The sequence below is a fragment of the Neltuma alba genome, unplaced genomic scaffold (genome assembly GCF_004799145.2).
Source record: "Neltuma alba isolate B1F8T4 unplaced genomic scaffold, ASM479914v2 tig00002827_pilon, whole genome shotgun sequence".
Taxonomy (NCBI): Eukaryota; Viridiplantae; Streptophyta; class Magnoliopsida; order Fabales; family Fabaceae; genus Neltuma; species Neltuma alba.
The window spans coordinates 23,219-44,655 of record NW_021633032.1 but is presented as its reverse complement, the minus strand read 5'-3'; the positions used below and the strand labels follow the sequence as shown (position 1 = coordinate 44,655).

Genomic DNA, 21,437 nt, shown 5'->3' with positions numbered 1-21,437 from the left:
CGCCAAGCCCAAAACCCCAAAACAATTTGGAAGTGATTTCCATCCAAAACCCCACAGAATCCTCTCCGAAGCAGTCCGAGCCTCAAACAGATGCCCCAAATTCTCATTGATTGCTTTACAACAACATAAAACGCCCGACATGCAACAGAAGATTCGATCCAAACCGCCTCGCCACTGCTTTGTAACTAGCTCCATGAGCCAGGCGAAACAGCGAGGCAGCTAAAGCATAATCGGGAGAAATTTTAGAGATCGCAGAGCCCAAAGAGGCGGAGAGAAGATTAAGAAGATGAGTAAACGAAAGTCTCGACATATGGAAGGCGTCGAACCACATGGAATCGTCGGCGAAAGCGGAAGAAAGAAAACGATGGAACCAGCATTGTGGTTGAGGCAGCAATGGAGAGTCGGAGACAGAGAAAGAGGATCGGAGGATTTGGGAAGGAGAGAGAGTAATCTGTGAGAGAGAGGGATGTGGAAGAAAGGAGGGATTCCAGAAGCAGAGTTTGTGAAGGAAGAAGGACAAGGTCGTTCTGTCGTAGAAAGGAACAGGCGGTAGAAGTCACAGAGGAAATCGTTGCCGCGAGCTTTTGGGGGTCGAGATAATTTGCAGAACCAGATTTATTAGCCTTACGTTTAGTGGCAGTTCTTCCGGTGGAGCTATTGCCGTTGTTGTTGCCCCCGCTGCCGCAGGCAGCCGTGCTCGGGCGTTGCTGATCGGAGTGCGCCATATTTGATTTTGGGGCAGCGGACTGAATATTCGAGATCACAGTGACAGTGAATGTCTCACTCAGCTTGGCTCTTTCTGGGTCGCCCCTTTTTCAAAAAATAAATAAATAAATAACACGATTTATATTTAGATGTAAAAATTAATATCCCAACTAAGTCTCACACATAAATCTTATATTTAAAGCCACTCAATTAAATGAGTTAAGTTGAAGGATAAAAACAAGTTATGAATCTTATTTTGAAATTTGCTTACTACTCTGATATACTACTCCTATTATAATATAAAAGTTAATTAACTATTTTGAATCGATTAAAAAAATTAGCTAAGTTAGTTATTTCTAGTAAATAGGTATATATTTTCTAAAATATCATTACTAATTATATGTATTAATTGAAACTACTATTGGATGAAACATTTAACATGTGTAACAACTACAAGGACTATCTTTAAAAATAAATAATATGAGAGACAAAGTAGATAAGGATCTTATATTTAAAATCAAACTGCAAGTTAAGCTCTCATGTTAAGGAGAAGAGATAATCATATAATTAGTGGTCTAATATTAACAGGCATTGCTATTAGTGAAATAGTTACGAGGTTTTAAGTTTGAATCCATGTGAATAAAAAAAAACTCTGGAAGATATACTCTCAATAGGACATGCGTCCAATTGGGTGAGGAATATTTTTTTTTAAAAATGAAGGAAGTTTATGTGAATGTACTTTGAATTTTAATTCTATTTAAGTCACTTGAATTTTTACTGATCTAAGGGCATTTTGTGAAACCATTTTATTATATATTCTTCTGACCTTATTTATAAAACAGAGAGAAAATATATTTTTTAGTCCTATTTATAGGATCTAAGAAATTGTTTTTATAATATGTAAAATTTTACTCTTTTACTCTTCATTTATTATTGTGTTGATTTTGTTTACATGAAGTATAATATATCTTAATAAGGATAAAATTAAAAATTGTAGAGTTTTAAATAATTTAATAAAGTTAATATTTTTTTCTTCATATGTAGAAATCTGTTACCAGTGATTTATAACTAGGAAAAAACAAGCACTCCCTTAATTATAGATTTCAAACTTGGTCTTTGATGTCATCCTCCCTCCTCCCATATTATATTTTCTTCCTCCAACAAAATGCGAGTTTGAAAGTGATAAGTATATGGTTGTGTTTATGCTTTTCTAGTTAATTAAATTATCTTATCTTATATGTATATTATCAATTAATTTAGATTCAAGCAATATTCGACCCCAAAATCTGAAATTATAATGGCATGGACCAATGCCACAATCATTGTTGCTAATCAAATCTTTAAAAAATAATTAGTCATTGTATAACGTGGAATCCACTTCAAATGCTTATATATATATATATATATATATATTATATATATAATCATGGTTAATATTGTTGGCAAGAATAATCATAAGTAGACACACACACACATATAAATCATGGGTAATATTGTTGGCAAAAACAATCATAGGTAGATATTATTGTTAGTCTTTATTGAATTTTAATTTTGATTTTGTCTTTATAGTATACCTCCGATCCTAATTATAAGAGTCCGTTGACTAATTTGAGAAATATAGGAAAAGTTAAGTTAGTTATTTGTAATAAATAAGTGTTGTCTTTTCTAAAATATCCTTACTAATCAAGTATATTGGCTAAAACTATAACTATTAGAAGGACTATCTTGGAAAAAATTAAGTAAATGTGAGAGATAAAATAGATTGGGGTCTTATATTTAGGACCAACATAAAAATCAAACGGGGTCTTATATTAAGGACTGGAAATAGTATCAAATCATTAATTTTGGTCTCTATAATTTCATAAGAAGTTAATTTGGATTTAGTATAAAATAAGAATCAAAACGTATTAAAAATATAAGGACATTTTTTAAATTCAGCTTAAATTTTTATGAAATTATATAGAAATCAAATCAATGATTTAAAATTACAAAGACCAAGATCAATATTCGATTAAACTATAAAAACTAATAATGTTATTAACTCTATGATCATTTTCTAACACCTAGTTTTCTTTTCGCAGCCTTGTTCACTTTTTGAAATTCTCATGTTGATTGGATTTAGGATTATTGTGTTTATCACTTTTGACCATGTTATTACTGGTGTTTCTTAACATTATTTTAATGATTTGATTAATTACTATAACCCTTTGACAAGTAATTCTTCAAATATTGGTCGTAATGATTTGACCCAAATACGCAGTCATTGCTTGAGTAAGACATTTGTTATTTTGAGTGGAACTTTCGTGGAAGGGGATGATTCGCCAAATGGTTGGTCATAATATCAAAAGGTTAACTTCATCACTAGTAATGAAACCCAATTTTCAGTTAGAGAAATCTAGTTTTTAACTAACAAGTTACTAATTGATATAGTAGCAAATCTGACCCATCAAAAGAAAAACATAAGTTTAAATTTCAAGAAATGATTTATTGAATGGGTTTTATTTTAAATATTCAGCGTAAACTATTATTAAAAACAATTTTATTTGAAACAGAGTCAAATAGTAATATGGGAGAAGTATAATCAAATCCTAAGAAATTATCAAACTAAGTGCAAACAAATTATTGATACAAGTGACTGGGAACTAGAGTAAAAAATGTAACCACTACTCCAAGTCTAGAGCATATTATAAGAATTCGAGTGTTAAAGGTAAGTTAAATTCTTCATGGATTCTTGGAAAACTAAGGTTTAATTTAACTTCTTTTAATTTTATTCTTAAATGTAAGTCTTTGTGCATTGAAGTCATTTGATTTAACTGACACTTTTTCAAAGTCTTATTTAAACATAGGGTTGCATGTTCAATTCTCCATGATGTGATAAGTGTACGAGTTTCTTCCAATGAAAAAGATGAAAAGAAAAAATGTTTTAAGACTGAGTGAGGAGTATTTACAGTTTTAAGAATGGTGGTTTGATGCTTTAATGCAACCATCAATTTGTTAATACTTGCATTACTAACGGTAGGTTCAAGTGCTTCTACATAAATCTTTAGCACATAGTCACCCTTTTTTATTTCTTGTTGGCTTTTGACATTTTTATGTTTAATGAATATTACTTTCGTTATATATTAAATTTAATTCTAAATATAATATCTCAATATACTGTGCCTCTTAAATTTATAATATTTTCTTTAAAATATCCCTAATGATTATAAAGGGTTCCCACCAAGGGATAGTTTCAATATACAAATGATTGAGGATATTTTAGAAAAATCAATACATATTTATTACAATTAACCAATTTAACTAATTTCTTAATCTTTTTAAATCAATTATATAACTTTGATACTACCTCCTATCCTTAATATAAGAGTTAGTTGACATTAATTTGGTCGTAAATAGAAAACTTTAATATACATTGTCTATCATATTTATCTATTTTTCTTTAAGCTAGTTTTTATAGTAGTTACACATGTTAAAAGTTTATTTGACTCAAAAGATGGGAGGGGAGGGGAGAGGAGGGATTTAATGGAAGAGAAGAGAAGAGAAGAGAAGGAGAAGAGGGATTTAAATATTATCTTATTTGAATTGATGAGGAGAGAGACGGGAGGAGAGAGGATATTTTATGATGTCATATATAATTTGATAAGAGTGTAACAGTTACCATCCCTTACACACATGATATAAGATCAGAAGGGTAACGTGGGGATATTAAAAACTAATTATAGACATATTAGTCAAAACAAGTTTAAATATTATCATTTTCGTCTAAATCCCTCTAATTAGGAAGGGAGGTTTATCAGGGGGAATCTTAAAAAAATTCTCTCCCCTCCTAAAAATTTTAGCAATCCAAAAAAAGGAGAGGAGCAAAATCCCTTTTACCCATTCCCCTTTCCTCCCTTCCCTTTTACTCATACCAAACTTCTCTCTTCTTTTTTAACGGTTCTTTCTCTTCTCTTCACAGTTAAAAAGCATTTTTTTTAATAAATACTCCTCCGGTCCTAATTATAAGACCCAATTGACTTATTTGAGGAGATTAAGGAAGTAAGTTAAGTTGGTTATTTATAATAAATAGTGTTGTCATTCCTAAAATATCCTTGCTAATTAAGTATATTGTTAAAACTATCATTATTAGAAGGATTATCTTGGAAAAAATGCATAAATATAAGAGACAAAATGGATTGGGGTCTTATAATTAGGACCAAATAAAAAGTCAAATGAGGTCTTATAATAAGGACCGGAGGAGTAACTCAAAATAGCTTATGATTTTTACAGGTTGAGATTAACTTTTGGCTTAAAAGCTACTGCGCAACCAAACAAGGAACAGAACTATTAATGTGCTTTTGGGTTCTAAATCATGTCCTTTTCCTCCCAAAATGGTCTGTCAAACCTTTAATCTACTGAAATTAGTTAATTATTTTTTTATATTAAAGAGATGTCATAGTATGTGATAATTTGTTTTTATCACTTTTGTGCATGTTATTACTACAGTAATTTTTTACTATTCGCCCTTGATATTTAATTCTCATCTAAGTTGTAATTAATTTGCTTTTCAAACATGTTGAATTTAGGAGGTTTCCAAATCTTTGACGATCGCACAAAATGTTTTGCAGTCATTGACATTTGACTCGTCAAAATTTGCCAAGTCATTGCTTAAGTAAGACGTTTTATTATAATTATTATTATATTAAAACCCTTTTACCACCTCATTTATGCCACGTGTTCACATCTCGATTTGGATCTTATCACCATGAATATGATCTTTTTATAGTTCAAACTCCTAACCTTCTCTTTCTACGTTTCTTCTTCTTGCCATTGAGCTAAAATGAATTTGGTGATGTTTGTTGAAAAATCAAATGTATATAATAGTAATAAAATTTTGAAATAGACTTTCAGCGATTTGAAAGTGTCTTTCCGTGGGACTTTAAGTATTGTTAAATAATATACTATTATTCAATATTTATATTTAATTTTCTTATTTAATTAAAATATTTATTTATAATATCCATTTTTTTGTAAAAATATAATTCATACAATATTATTTTTTATATTTTTTATTTCTAATTATTTAAACTATTATATTATTTATTTAATATTTATATATATAATTATGAAATATAAAAATAATAAAATTTAATTATAAATTTTATCGTGGTTACTTGGCTCTTACACACGCACATAATTATAATGTCTCATTTTCATACACACTCATTTCTTCCTCCTTCCCTCTCTCTTACTCTCACACACACCATATTATCTCTCTATCTTTCTTTTTCTCTCTCTAGCATAACAACATATAAAAATACTTTATTTTGTCATAATGAATCATATTAATGAGCAAAATTATTATCTAAATATGATATTTTTTATAAAAAACTTAAAATAATAATAAAAAGTTAAAATAGAACTTTTTGCGGGAACATTTAGTATCACCATTGTAAGTGGCTTTTAGCGGTGACACAAACATCGTCGCTGAAAGGTGCTTTCAATAACGACATGTTGAGTCGCTACTAAAAACTTCTTTCAGCGGCGACATTAACTGTTGCCTCTGAAAGTCCTTTTTAGTGGTGACATTATGTTGCCTCTGAAAGTCTCAATTTTCAAAATTGATCTTCAGTGGCAACTCTAAAAAGTCGCTGCTGAAGGTATACTTTTAATGACGACATTTATGGTCACTGTTGAAAGTAAGATTTTCATTGGCGACTTTTAATGTTGCTGTGGAAAGTCACCTTTTTTTTTTGTAGTGATATGTTTAAGTAAGATTTAATGGGGTGTTAAATGTTAATTGAGCATGAGGGCTCCGCCAAATTCCTTCATATTACTTTTCTAAATACTTCTCCGATCCTTAATATAAGACCCATTTAACTAATTTGATTATATTAAGGACCGGAGGAGTAATATATATAAGTTCTTTAAAGGTTACAAGTAACATATACCAACGCACGAATTTATAAGGTACTCGTATTTTGGAAAATTTTTAAAGTAATTAATACTTTTTTTAACCTAAAATCCGCATGTGGCTTTATCAAAATTCAAAACGATTTGCAAATAATTAATTAATAGTTGAGATTGGAGATTGAGAGGATCAACTGCGGTTAAGAAAGGTGAATTAGAAAAAGAAAAATTAGATATCAACTTAACTAATGATTCACCTTGATGGGTATATGAATTATGTAGTTAATTAAAAATGCTTTAAAATAATAAAGTGATCAGAGACTCAGAGAGTATCATGTATGGGTATAGATTTTGATTTTGACACTGGATGTTTAATTATATATATATATATATATATATAAACCATTCCAAAAATCCAATTCAACATATAAAACTACATGAAAATTAAATTATAACTGTGTTGAATTCAAAATCGAAGAAGCGCAATTAAATGTTATCAACTCCCTCCTGTTTAAATACTAAGCGATGTCGTTCGTCAGCTTTTTTTTTTTTTTTTACCAATGTGAATTATTTCAGAACTTCTTCAGTTTTATAAATAATCGACGTTAAAAAGTTTCAAAATATTACAAGAAATGATACTATTTTTTTCATCACTTTCTCTAAAAACCGACGTTAAATATCGAGGTTATGAGTATATTTTGCAGTAGTGAAATTCTCTATATAAAACAAAATATATACATAGAAGATTTAAAAAGAGAAAGAAGAGAGATTATAAGCGTGAAAAATCACGACATGGATCTTATATAAAATTAAATTCATTCATGTCACTTTTCTCAATTTATGAAAATATAAGTGTTAGAGGTCACGTTTGTTAGAGTAAGACATTTACGTCTTTGTCATTTTTTTTTGCCAACCTTTATCTTTTATTCTCTGCCATCGGCTTTCATACTTAACTCTACTCTATATTATTATTATTATTATTGCTATTACTATTACTACTACTATTATTATTTGTTCCTTTTTTTAAGAATATTATTTTTGTTCCTGTATCATTTTCTTCTAGAACTCAATAACTTTTTATTTTATTTTAATCAAGATCATATTTACGGCTCTGACGGGGGAAGGAAGAAACTGATATGATGTTCTTTAATTTAAGGAAAAATTACAATAAAGTCTTACATAAGAAAATTAAATACAAAAAAATATCTTGAAATTATCAAATTAATATAAAATTCTAAGGAACCTTGTTGCAAGAGATTCTATTTGTTTAATTACCAAATTACTCTTATCTTTTTTTAAAGTATGTATTGACAATTGAAAGTGCAGTTGTTAACAACTTAAAGTGTAATTATTAACAACTATCATAACAGATATTGACAATTCATGCATTATGTTTTTGTGATGCACTGAGAAAATGTGTTGTTAATATCTGCTACGATAGTTGTTAATTGTTATACTTTAAGTTGTTAACGATTGTTTTTTTTAATTGTTAATGCATACTTTAAAAAAATAACAAGGGCAATTTGATAATTAAATAAATAAAATATCTTGCAATAAAGTCTTTTGCAACTTCAAAATAATTTGATAATTTAAAAAAAATTTGTATTTAATTCTCTTAGTTGGGACCTTATTGCAATTTTCTCTTAATTCAATCCCAAAACAAAAGAGAGAGTATATTACTCCACATAAACATGGACTGATTAATTAGGTATTAGAGATATTTATAAAAAAACAGTTAATATCAATATAACACTCCTCTAGAATATTTATGAAAGAATCATATGTGTGTGTATGTATATATAATATTGTGATGTCGTTGGCAAAAAAAATAATATTGTGATGAACGCAATAAATAAAGACCTTTGAAAGACATTTTATGGTGCGAAACAAACCCTCTAAATTCTTCTACATTTATCCTCCTAAAAAGCCTTGTATCAAGATTTAAACTGCATATATACTCCTCTAATCCTATTTATACAAGACAGATAAAAAAATTTTTTTTTCCATCATGTGTATAAGTCACCTTAATAAAATTTTAAACACTAACGTACTTTTTTTGTTTATTATTATGCAAATTTTGTTTTTGAAATTATATATGATAATAGAAGTATAGTTAAAAAATTATTAAATTTTAAGACAAAGTTAATTTACAGTCACAAAATAACAGAATGGCTATCGTTGGTTCTCCTTCCCCCCCCCCCGGGGGGCCCCAATAGTTCAGCTAGCCATTTGATTGGTGTGCTTTCAATGTGCTGCGTGTATTAATTAAATAGGCCAAACCTTAGGATTGCTTGCTTTGTATATGCTCTCATCCAAGCTCGCCATCTTTGATTTCTCACATGCATAATTTTTTTCAAATAAAAATGTTTTACTTTTTTTATATATTATTTTTTCCTTAAAAAAAAAAAGATTCAAATATATATAGCCTCAAACTGTAAAGTACCCTTAAAATATTCCCCCTACATGCCTAGTTCACAGCTCCGCATCATAAAATTAACTTAGATGCATTAGTACATACGCACTTTTTCAAACAAAATTAAGAGTGTCGGTTAAGGGTGGTTAATGTCCATTATTTTAGTATGATGGGGCTCATTTGCTAGCACTTTTACTAAAGTAAAAAATGTTAGTTACATTTAACAGAGATGATACTTTTGCACCATATGAGAAAGTTCATATGTATTATTATATTTATGTAGACTTCATGATGCGGATTGCGTGTGGAGAAATATTTTCATGGATAGTTTTATATCTGAACCCATATACTATCTTCGATCTTTAATATAAAAATTAGTTGATTAATTTGAGTGGAGTAAAGAAATTAATTAAATTAGTTATTTGTAATAATTAAATAAATGTTGTCTTTTCTAAAATATCCTTGCTAATTAAGTATATTGACTAGAATTATTATTATTATAAGAATTATCTTAGAAAAAAATTAATAAAAATAGAGGTAATATACTATTTCCGACCTTTAATATAAAAGCTCATTTGACTTTTATTTTAATTTTAAATATAAGACTCCAATATATTTTGTCTCTCATATTTATCTTTTTTTTTTCAAAATAGTCCTTGTAGTAATTGTACACATTAAAGATTCCATCAAATGGTACTTTAAGTTAATACACATGATTAGTAAGGATATTTTAAAGAAAACAATATCTATTTATTTCAAATAAATAAATTGACAAACTTTTTTAATATATTTAAATTAGTCAATTAGCTCTTATATTAATAATCAGAGATAGTTTAATGCAAGTAAATAAATAAAGTAGTGTTCAAAATCCAAACTTCCATGGGAAACAAATCTACTCACCAACGTCCTATTCCCTATTCCTTTCCGCCACTATTTATTATCTCTGTAATGTAAATCTATTCTCCTTGAACTTTTCATTTCTTCTTCTGGGACAAAGTGAAAAATTAAATTACATTAATAATCAAGTTGCTTTATCATCTTATAATGTTGTGTAGTGGATAAATTCTCATTCGTCGAACAAAATCCCCCATGGCTTGCGAATTTTGGTACGTACTAAGGACGATACATGAATGCTTAAGCAATCCAAAATTATACCAATAAACTAGAAATTTGTTTAATATATAACTAGATGCCATATACAGTAACCATAATATATAAATCACCTTAGGTTTAGCCCTGTATATTTGACTCTAACTACTCATTAATTATTTATTATTTGTTGTTTCTGATCGAGACATATCACATAATGTCAGGTTAATTATTAATAACGTTATATATATTCTGATTCCTCAATCATATATATATATATATATAGTTATGGAGAATCATGTCCACTCACGAAGGATTCAGGGTATTTACCCATCGCCAACCACACATACATTTTCTCTTTTATGTTTCCTTAAATGCTGATGTTTTTGAACTTTCACATATTCATTGATCTATTCTTGTACAATTATATACTCTACTTCGTTTTATTCCTCATGGGGTTAATTGTATGTGTATCCTTTTGTTATAATAATAGATGGAATCGAATTCTGATCACTATAAGTATATATATAGCTAGCTAGCTAGTGCTTGTAGTGCTATTAGTTGCTCCAAAAATTAAAGATAATTAATTAATTAACCAACTTGTCAAATCTCAAAGATGAAAACTTTATACTCCCCAGTCCCTGTCATAAGAGTTAGTTGATTGTTAGATTTGATTTTAAATATAAGATCATAGTCTCTTTTTTCAACTATATTTATTTATTTTTCCTAAACTTTATATTCCCTGTTCCTGTTGTAAGAGTTAATACATTTTAGAGAGATCATGTCACATTTAATTTTAAATATAAGATCATGATCCTTTTTTTTTGCTATGTTTATATTTTTTCCCAAACTTATTCAGCTAATTAACTTATCTAATGTTACACAGGTACATTTTGGAGAGATCATGTCACATTTGTCATAACTAACTAATTTATTTGATTTTCTCTCCTAAGTAGTAATTTTTATATTAAAGATAAGAGGGATCAAGTATTTTATTAATGTGAATATATATATAGATAGGAATATTTGATTACCCAAGGGTGGTAAAATAATCATTCATGACTTCATCAAAATGATGATACCGATCATCTTTGCCATGTAATTAAGAGAATTTTATCTTCACGTGATTTGCGTTTATATATATCGACTTTTAACTGTGAGAGGAGAAGATTTTGTTAATTAATTAATTAACTAATCAGTTTACTTTTCGTGAGGTACGTTTAATTTATATCTATATGTTGCATGACACATTTGAATTCAAGAATCATAATTAAAAGATATATATATATATGTATATAAAGAAAGTAAGACCTTTTTAAAAGAGAGAAGTAAAATACAAAAGGCGCCCAGAAGAGTTTCAAAACTTGGCAAAGCCATCACATTGACCAGCCAGATTCAATGGACGTGCAACTTTAGAACTTTCTCCTGAATGGCCACGTGCAGACTATTTCCCCAGCACCACACACGTGGCATATTCTCTTTGGACAACCTCGGCTCCTAACGTTTTCAACCGTATAAATATGTCACATGCAACATAAACTCACACCATGCATGCAAGCAAAGACAAATCAACAAGCTAATCAGCGTATATACTACTCCTGCGGAAAGTATGGATAAGGGCAAGGACACGGAGGGCGGCGGCGGCGTCCGGTACCGGGGAGTGAGGAGGCGGCCATGGGGGAAGTTCGCGGCGGAGATCCGGGACTCGACGAACCAAGGGCAGAGGGTGTGGCTGGGGACTTTCGACACGGCGGAGGAAGCAGCCAGGGCATATGACAGAGCTGCTTATAACATGAGAGGCTCATTCGCTGTTATCAACTTCCCAAATGAGTATCCTCTCACAGCTGGTCGTTCTTCTAACACAGCAACTTCTTCTTCATCAGCAGCTCCTTCTTCTTCTTCTTCTTCATCTTCGAGGAGCCGCCATGAAGTGTTCGAGTTCGAGTACCTGGATGATAAGCTGCTGGAGGAGCTTCTGGACTGTGAGGAGAAAAAGAATTACAAGGGAAAGTGATGATGAATCTCTTTCTGGGGAATTACTACTATTAAGTAATCTGCAGCCATATGCTGATATATATATAGATATATATATATATATATGTTTTCACTTTCCAGAGAATGGCAATGATGATGATGATGATCGGATTTGTGGTTTTCTGAGATGAAACAGTAAACATAATAGTGATGTGTGAGGCTTATTGAGAAGGTAGGGAAGTGGTAGTAGTATAACTCTACGTCCTCCTTCTTCAAAAAGCAGGCTAATTAATTGTGTCTGAAAGTCAAAGGGTCAACATTGTCTTGATTATGATGTTTAATTTTCTCCCCCTTCTATATATATATATATATATATATATATATATATAATGATATCTACTAGTCTGCATAATTATATCACAAGCTCCTCCTATATATACATGTAGAGGCAGGGGGTTTTATATTGACTTCATCGATGATTAAATTGAAATTAAAAGAGGTGCACAAATATATATTTTGTTTTTGGGACGAACACGTCACCTCTTCTCTGGATCGTCAGCTTGATCGGCCTTCACGTGTGCAGATGATACTCATCTAGTCCTTAATAAAAGACTTAATTATTGAGTTAGTTTTAACGCCAAATATAAGATCTATTTCTTATATTTATTAATTTTTTCTAAATTACTTCTATGGATACCAACTATAATCAAATAGAAAAAGGAAGAAAGATATTAAGAAATATGATTATGGTGTTTTCAGAAAAACACTTCAAATTTTTTATAATTAACTAACCTATCTAACTTTTTAAACTTAATCAAATTAGTCAAAAAGATCTTATATTAGACACTGGATGAGTACATAGTATCAACTGAAATAAGTTTCAACTGCTACGCGTGATGAAGACAAATGATCCTTATGGCCTCTCCTGACCTCAAGCTTTTGATGAGTTTCTTTTGGACCAGACAGTTCTTTCAACTCTATATATACTTTCCAATGCACGAGGTCCTCACACTGTGGACATCATGTAATTTGCTTGTTATCTTAATATATTGTCATTTTATACAAGAAAATAAAAAAAAAATTTAGTAATTTGTTTTTAGTTAATTTTTTTCCTTAACAAAAACAGAAATATGCTTTTAAAAACTAAAAAATAAAAAAAATAGTTTTTTTGCTTGGAAAAATTGGAAAACATTTTCTTCTCCCATCAATGGCTTTTCCTCCTGTTGAGGGCTTGAGTTCTCATTGAAACCTCACCCTTGATATCTATATGTTTATTTTCAAATGTAATTTTTTTAAATAATTGTTCAAACAATTTTTTTTGGGTTTCTAAAACTTGTTTTAAAGCACCACTTTATAAAATTGATTTGAAATAAAAAAATAAAAAGGAGAAACAAACTGGCCCTTGGCTTTTTTCTTTCAACCTTACTGCTCCATATGATCTTTAATATAAAAATTGAATAATTAATTTTTTGATATTAAAAAATTAGTTAAGTTAGTTATTTTTAAAAAATACTTGTTGATTTTTTTTAAAATACTATATTTAATTATTATTTGCATTGGAACCATCATTAATGAAAACTTTTACCATGTGCATTCAATAGATAATAGGCATAGTTTGGGACGAAAAGTTATAAATCTGAGAAATGAAGTAAATTAATATTTATGGTCAAAATAAATCTCGGGAAGTGCACTTTTTGGGTGAGTTATAATCTTAACACTCTTGGCTGAATGGAGACTAATCTCAAGTCCTAAGTGATTTGAGGATACTATGAGTTGTTCCAAAAAATAAATCTTTTTACGCTTCTTTTTGATCCTATCAAGCACGATTGCTAATTTTAGGAGTCTTCACTTGTGTCCTGTTTTGGTGTCTCATCCTGGTCCTAATCATTTTGAGATAGGACAGTGTCTTGAGATAGGAAGGGACACGGATGGGGTGTTCCATTCCTATATATTATCTTTTTTAATTTTATAAATTTATTTTACTTTATTATTAATATAATAATGTTACAACTTTTATAATTATATTGCCTACAATTTATAAGTTTTTTGTATGTTATATGATTTTTTTTGGGTATCTTGAGTCTATATATTTTCTATTTTTCAAAAAGAAACATTTTTCTCGTTAGTTTTCTATTATTATCAAAATTTTAGGCAATTTTTATCTATTTTCTTTATATAATTTTTTTAAAAAATCCAAAAAAATAATAAAAATACATGGGACATCTCAATCTTGTCCTAAACGGCATGAGACACTATTCAGTCAGAATGGGACACAAGACGAAAAACAAGTCCCATCCCGATTATCAAGACAGGACCGAACAAGGTTGTCCTGCTCTTGTCCCGTCATACAAACACCCTAGCTAATTTTTTACATGTTTGGATCAACTTTTGGCCAACCTTACTCATAAGCCAAAAGTTGCTTTTTTAAACACAATTACAAAAACACTTAAAATACTTATGCAAAAACATCTTTTTGAAATCAAAAGATATTTTTACTCTTATGATTATACTGTCCTTATGTTTCTCTTTGCTAATTCCCAACCAATTTTTAGTTATTTATTTTTAATGCTCTTTTAAATAAAAATAATTTTAAACACGGTTTTTTATAATAATTTTAATACTTAATATTATTTTTCTTTGTATATATAAATTGTGCATAGCATATCATTCGATTGATTATATAATATTATTTGGTTAACAAATTTTACACTAGACTTGTTTTTTTTAATAATAATCCAAACAACTTCTACTTTTACAAACTTGTTTAGTTATAAAAATAAATTTATACATAAATCACATTGCCTAATTTAACTTTTTCTAATCTTAAGTTTTCAAAAAATTAATTAAGAATAAGTCACTTTTTTACCGTTAATCCAAATGAGTCCTTAGTTAGTTCCAGGAGCATTACGAAACGTTGTTTTCAGCATTTTCCATGTTAGCTTAGCCAAGTAAGTGGCCTAATAATTTAACCATTGTGCCGCAAAAACTATTTGGGCCCACATTAAAATTTTGAGTTTTCATTCTGGCCCAATAAATTTCTATAATTCAAGCTTCAGGCCAATTTTATGAATACCACTTTCTTTAAAATGCCAACGGCCCAATAAAGATTGGACCAATAGATACTTTCTTGCCCAATTTGATTAAAGTACTTCTTTGCCTACATAAAACCCTTTTCTTATTTGCGAAGCTTCGCTTGTCTGCACCAAGACGTTTGTCAGAATTATAATTTACATGTACAAAAAAAAAAATCATAATTTACATTTATTATAAAAAATATTGTAATTTATAGTTCCTTAAAATTACCTTAGTTAGCGATTTGGTTTTTAAAATATGCTACCTTTGGTCCTTAATGTAAGAATCAGATAACTAAGTTATGAATATTAACAAAATTAGTTAAGTTAATTATTTACAAAAAATAAATTTTTTTTCTAAAATATCCTTATTAACTATATACATTGTGTAAACTTCTTAATATATGCAATCACCGTAAGAATTGCTTCGGGAAAAAGAATAAATATATATATGAGACAATGTAGATTAAAGTTTTATATTTAGAATTAAATTAAATCTTCAACAAGCTCTTATATTTAAGGTGAAAAATAGTAATATTAATCAATCAAGTTCTTAAAATTTCATAAACAAACCCCCTTAGTGCTAACAGTTTGAAGAGAAAATAACAAAGTATGGAGTAATATGATCAGTAAAAAAATTTTGAGGATTTGATTGATGAAGATTCAATTTCAAGGATGAAATCAATAGCTGTAAAAAATTTGAGGGACCAAAAGTTTCATCATATAAAAAAACAATCTAAATTAATTACAGTAAATATCTTTAGTCTCTTACACTTTTTTCAATTATCAATTTGATCCCTAAAATTTAATCCCCTAATTTTTAGGAATTAGCGTGGGTCTTATGCATTACATAGGACTTATGGAATTAATTACACTGTTCATGATCTACAAATATCGCAGCTTGTCAGAATTTTTATAAAATATAAAAACAAAAATTTCAAATAAACAAAATTATAAAATTATAAAAAGAAGTTAAAAAAAATAAAGTTATGTTTTTGGTGACCATTTGCTCTATAGTCTATCTCTTTTGATACTTGACAGATATAAATGTGCATAGATCATAATTTAGAAAGATCTGATGACATTTTATGATAATACATGCATGGTTAAAATAAATGTATATTAAAAAAACCCCGTTAGAACTAGTTTAATCACTAGTTTTTCTTTTCTTGATTTTGACCAATTTTCTTTTGGGGGTAGTTTTTGCTATTTTTTTTTCCCAACTGAACTCAATTTCCACATTAAAGCTTAATCCCATGAATGTTTAAAATTTATCTTTCGGCAAAGGTGAATTACTGATTTCTCTAATTTTAACTGGTTTTTTGTGGAACTACTTAGTGCTCTCCGTATTCTTCAAAGTGAAACAGTGCTTATTTAGTTCACAAGTTTATTGATGGTTAATCCAACTTAATGTTTAATAAATAAATATATTGGCCAAATATCATGTAGATTGTGAAGTATTCATTTTACGAAAATGTGAAAATAATTTGAATTTAATTCATAAAAATATTTTCACCCAAAAAACAATTCATAAAAATATGATTTAATTTAAAAAACTTAAAATACTAAAAAGAATTTGAAAAAACACATACATACACGTGTGTGTAAAGAAGTAATATCGGCCAATCACAATTTAAAACTTTACTCACCTCATTACCTCTTCATATGATGGAGTGTTATTAAAAGCAATTATAAATAATATGACCTATTATAAATAGTGTATTTTATATTAATATATTGATTGAATTTCATAAAAATGCCCTTACAAAAATTAGGATTGGGATCCCCTAAATTTCTTCCCTTTTCTGGAATTGGGCGGAGGTCTATAGTACTGCCACATTTTTGTTGGTTTTCTTTCATTTTAACTAAACTCAGTTTTTTTTCCGGTTATTTGGGGAAAAAAAAAAAGCTCAGCTTTTGCCATCAAGCCTTTTACCCTCCAATATTACAACTTTACTAACTGTACCAAGAATCAACTTGTGAGATCTTAAAATTCTAAAGAATATTGTAACAACCACCCAATTTTAATTGATACCAAAACGTGGAAATGGCATAAACAATAGTTGTGTGGATCATATTAAACCATCAAAAATTCCAAGCAAAATTTCATCAACACAAAATGATTCTTATCACCAAATCACTCGAACCGATAATCACGAATCAAATCTGAAAACACAAAACGGTAAATAACCAGATGTAGATTCCCCATCCAATTAGTTCATGACAACTTAAATTCTCATTTAAGGATTTGCTCTTTTGAGTTTCATTTGGTGAATTAATTAGTTACTATCTCATGTCTTTAATATAAAAATTATTTTTACATTTAATTTGATTATAAATATAGGATTTTAATTTATTTTGTCTCTATTATTTATATATTTGCCCTCAACTAATTCCTATAGTAATTGCACATATTAAGGAGTTATTATTAATGAATAATTCAAACACATATGACTAATAAAAATATTTTAGGAAAGACAATACTTGTTTTCTATAAATAACTAAGTTAACTAATTTTTTTAATATCTTCAAATTAATCAATTAGGTCTTATATTAAAAATAGAATATATTATTATATTTTTAGACATGCACATGCTTGTCACTTTCGGAATCTCTACTACAGGTTTTGGTGCAATGTTTTCTGCATCATCCCACAATTATCACAAGTACATAAAGTCCTTTTACACTGATGTAAAAGGGTGAAAAAGATTTTTTTTTTTTCAAAAAAAGAAAAGTTAACTGCTCTCGACATCAATTGTTATTTTAACTAGGGTAGAAAATCAACAATCTCACTTTTTAATTATTTACGAAATTGACGACCAATCACACTTACTAGTTACTACTAGGGCTGGTCACGGCACATCTGTCTTATGTTCCATTCCGTCCCGATGTTATTCTGATCCTGGTCGGGGATGGGATGAGACTAGGATATCTCTTTTTTTTAAAACTTTTTTATCTTATAGTTGGGCCTCTTACAATGGATTTTGGTTGTGTTTTCTTCTATTCATAATTTTTTGGACTTAACCCTTCTAAAAGTATCTTTTTTTGTTTTTTTTTTTTTAAATTTTTTTTGAGCTTAGCCCTCTTAGGGTGTGTTTGGTTGGAGAAGAGGGGAGGAGACCCCTCATTGGTTAAAAATTTTGGAGAGGAGGGAAGCCAAAATGTCTTCTTCCTTCCCTTCCCTCCCCTCCATTTTAGCTGGGTGATTGTAGAATATCAAAAAATCATAAGGGTATAATGGTCCATAAAGGTTTTTGGAGGGGAGCTAAATTTTTGGACCATTATACCCTTATGATTTTTTGATATCCCACAATCACCCATAAAATATGTTATTATAATATTTATTTTATACAAAAATATATTATCCTAACTAAAAAATAAAAAATATAAATTATTATAATTAAAAAAAATATTATAATAAAAATTAAAATAAATTATTATAAAAATAAAAAAATTATTTAAATAAAAAATTATAATATTATAAAATTAATTGTTTTTTATAAATATATTATTTATTAAATATATTTTAAAGCTGAAAAAAGGCATAGTCTAAAGAGAATAAAATTTCAATTTTTTCAGAGCATATAAAATTTTTTAATTTGGTTATTTCAAATATATTATTATATTAATTAGAATTAAAAAAATATTGTACCAATTTTTTAATGCGCATATTAACATGATAAGACTGAATTTTTATTAAATTATATGATTTAAATTAAGATGTAAATTAATTTATATAATATATCAATAAAAAATATACACTAACATGTAAGGGTAAAATTATAAATTAATTATTACTATCCCTCCCCTCCCCTTCTTAAACCAAATAAGGAATCATTAAATATCCCTCCCTCTCCACTTTTTAATCAAACCAAATAAGGTGAGGATGAAACCTTCCATCCCCTCCCCTCCCTCCCCTTCCCTCCCCTCAAACCAAATAGGCCCTTAAGCAACAGTCCAAATAAATAATAATCAGTAATATAATAACTCTAAAATTTATTTTCATCATTCCAAAAATTATAAGTAACTATAAAAACTCTAAATAAACTATAGTCATTTGGCTACATATGTGTTGAAGGCTACAAATGTAAACATTTTGTATTACATATGCCCTAAACATTTTGTGTTTTTAATATTTAATAATTATAATATGATTAAAAAAGTATTGCTACCAGGACAGGATGACCCCATCCCGTGTTCCGTTTTGATTTTGGGATGATTCTGTCCCATCCCAATATGATCGAGAAAGAAGGCCTCCTTTGAACACCTCTACTCTCTATCGAGTCTTTTCGGCAATCAATCAATGTAGAAAAGCTTCTATGAAAAACATTTTTTCACCCATAGTTTTTTTTAACCCTTTTAAAATTATTTTAAAATGTTGTTTTTAAACTTGGCACTTATTTAGTTCTTGTAAGACTTAACTCATCTGCACTAACGGCTTAAAATTACAAACAATATAAATTAAACTTGTGACTTCTTACTTAAAGTGAAGCTTTTACGCTATTAGACTACAACATCATTGGCAACAATAATATTTATAAATTTGAGGAGGTGGAAAATAAGCATGCATGTAATGATGTTATATATGTTTAATTATAAAAGAAGAACTTGCTATAAAATTAAAAAACAAAAGAATTGATGAAATAATCACTCAAGATATAAGCATAATTAAAGATAATTATAAAGCTAAAGGGGAATGCAAGTAGATTGTGTCCCCTCATCATCTTTTTTGATGATAAAAAATATATGAAATGTAAAGATCATTTGAGAATAATAAAAATGCCTTTGAAAATTTGTCTTGAGAATCAAAAATGGTTCTGAACCCACTAACAAAAAAAAAACAAAAAGAGGCAAAAACATCTTTTTTCTTGATGGGAAATGTACACTGAGAATATCTCCCCATATATATCTACACCTAAGGCCTTGTTTAGTATGAGGGGAGGGAGTAGGAGAGATTTTGCTCCCCTCCTCTTGTTTAGGTTGTTAAAATTTTTAGGAGGGGTTTTCTCCTCTCCCTTCATAACCCCCCCTCCAAACAAAATTGAGGGAATTTGGGGGAAAAAATAACATTTTGACTTGTTTTAACTAATATGCTCATAATATTTTTTAATATCTCCATGTTACCCATCTAATATGTATTATATAATATGATGTTGGTGTCTGGACTTTTTAAATTCAAATTTTGTCATATATTTGTTTTTAAATATTAATTCATATACACAAAAAATATTCAATAAAAATATATAAAGTTAAAAAAAACAATTTAAATGAAATAAGAGTAAAGTTGTCTAAATAAAAATATTTTTCCTCTCCCCTCCCTCCCGAACCAAACAAAGTAACATGAAAATGCATCCCCTTCGCTCCCCCTCTCATCAATCCAACCAAGATCATGCTAAAATTCCTCACATCCCTTCTCTTCTTCTTCCTTCAATTAAAATCCCTCTTCTCCTCTCTCCTCCTTTGAGTTAAACACACGCTAAATAAAAGTTTTCTCCTTTTCTCATGTCCCTTCTCTTTACTGGGAAGTGAGGAACCATCTTTCTTTTTAAAGGAAAAAAATTAGGAAGGGAGGGGAAGAAAAATACTAATACATATATGGATTATTATATTCTTAACCATATATTTTAAATTGTTTATTTTCTCTCTTTTCATATTTTAATTAAGCTGCTGACATCAAGCAATGGTTTTTCATGTTTAGGTCTTTTCTCTATGTTGAACATAGCTCCAGATCCCATGGATTTCCAGCCATCAATCAATGGAAGAAGCATTTTGGCAACAAGAGAAGAGAGACAAGATGTAGGCATTTTTGCATATACATGTGTATACATATGTGTGTGTGTGTGTAAGTGAACCCATGGCTTTTGTTTGACGATGTAAAGAACAAAAGTGAAAATAAAATTAAAAAAAAATGATAGGGGTTAAACAAGTCACAATAATATATGATTAAAGCCTTCCATCCAAATGCCCCAAAGGGAAGTTGTTGTAGCCCTAGCCTAAGAAGCTTTACACATATAGTGTGATTTATAAATTCAAAAAGCTTTTTTTTTTCCAATAGCTCATCTTTTGAAATTAAGTTCTGCTTTTAAATTTGTATTCATGATAGGAGGGGGGATTTATTCCTCTCCCTTCCTTTTTTTTTTAACCAAATCCAATCATCTCCCCTCAACAAGGAGTAAATGATTATATATAAAAAGAAAATATTTAGTAAAATATGTGTTTACAAATAATTAATTTAATTAATTTTCTATATATGTGAATTGGCCAAAAAAAAGTTATTTAACTTTTAAATTTTTGAC

General features: G+C 28.9%; 1 protein-coding gene across 1 annotated transcript; it reads left to right on the top strand.

Annotated features, from left to right (window-relative positions):
- Window positions 1–11,705: 11,705 nt before the first annotated feature.
- LOC114739453 (ethylene-responsive transcription factor ERF096-like) lies at window positions 11,706–12,110 on the top strand. The gene has a single exon (XM_028927508.1). The coding sequence runs from the start codon at window positions 11,706–11,708 to the stop codon at window positions 12,108–12,110; it is 405 nt and encodes a 134-aa protein (XP_028783341.1).
- Window positions 12,111–21,437: the final 9,327 nt, after the last annotated feature.

What these genes read in the sequence shown, in the direction of transcription:
- LOC114739453 (XM_028927508.1), top strand. Translation starts at nt 11,706, where the DNA reads ATGGATAAGGGCAAGGACACGGAGGGCGGCGGCGGCGTCCGGTACCGG.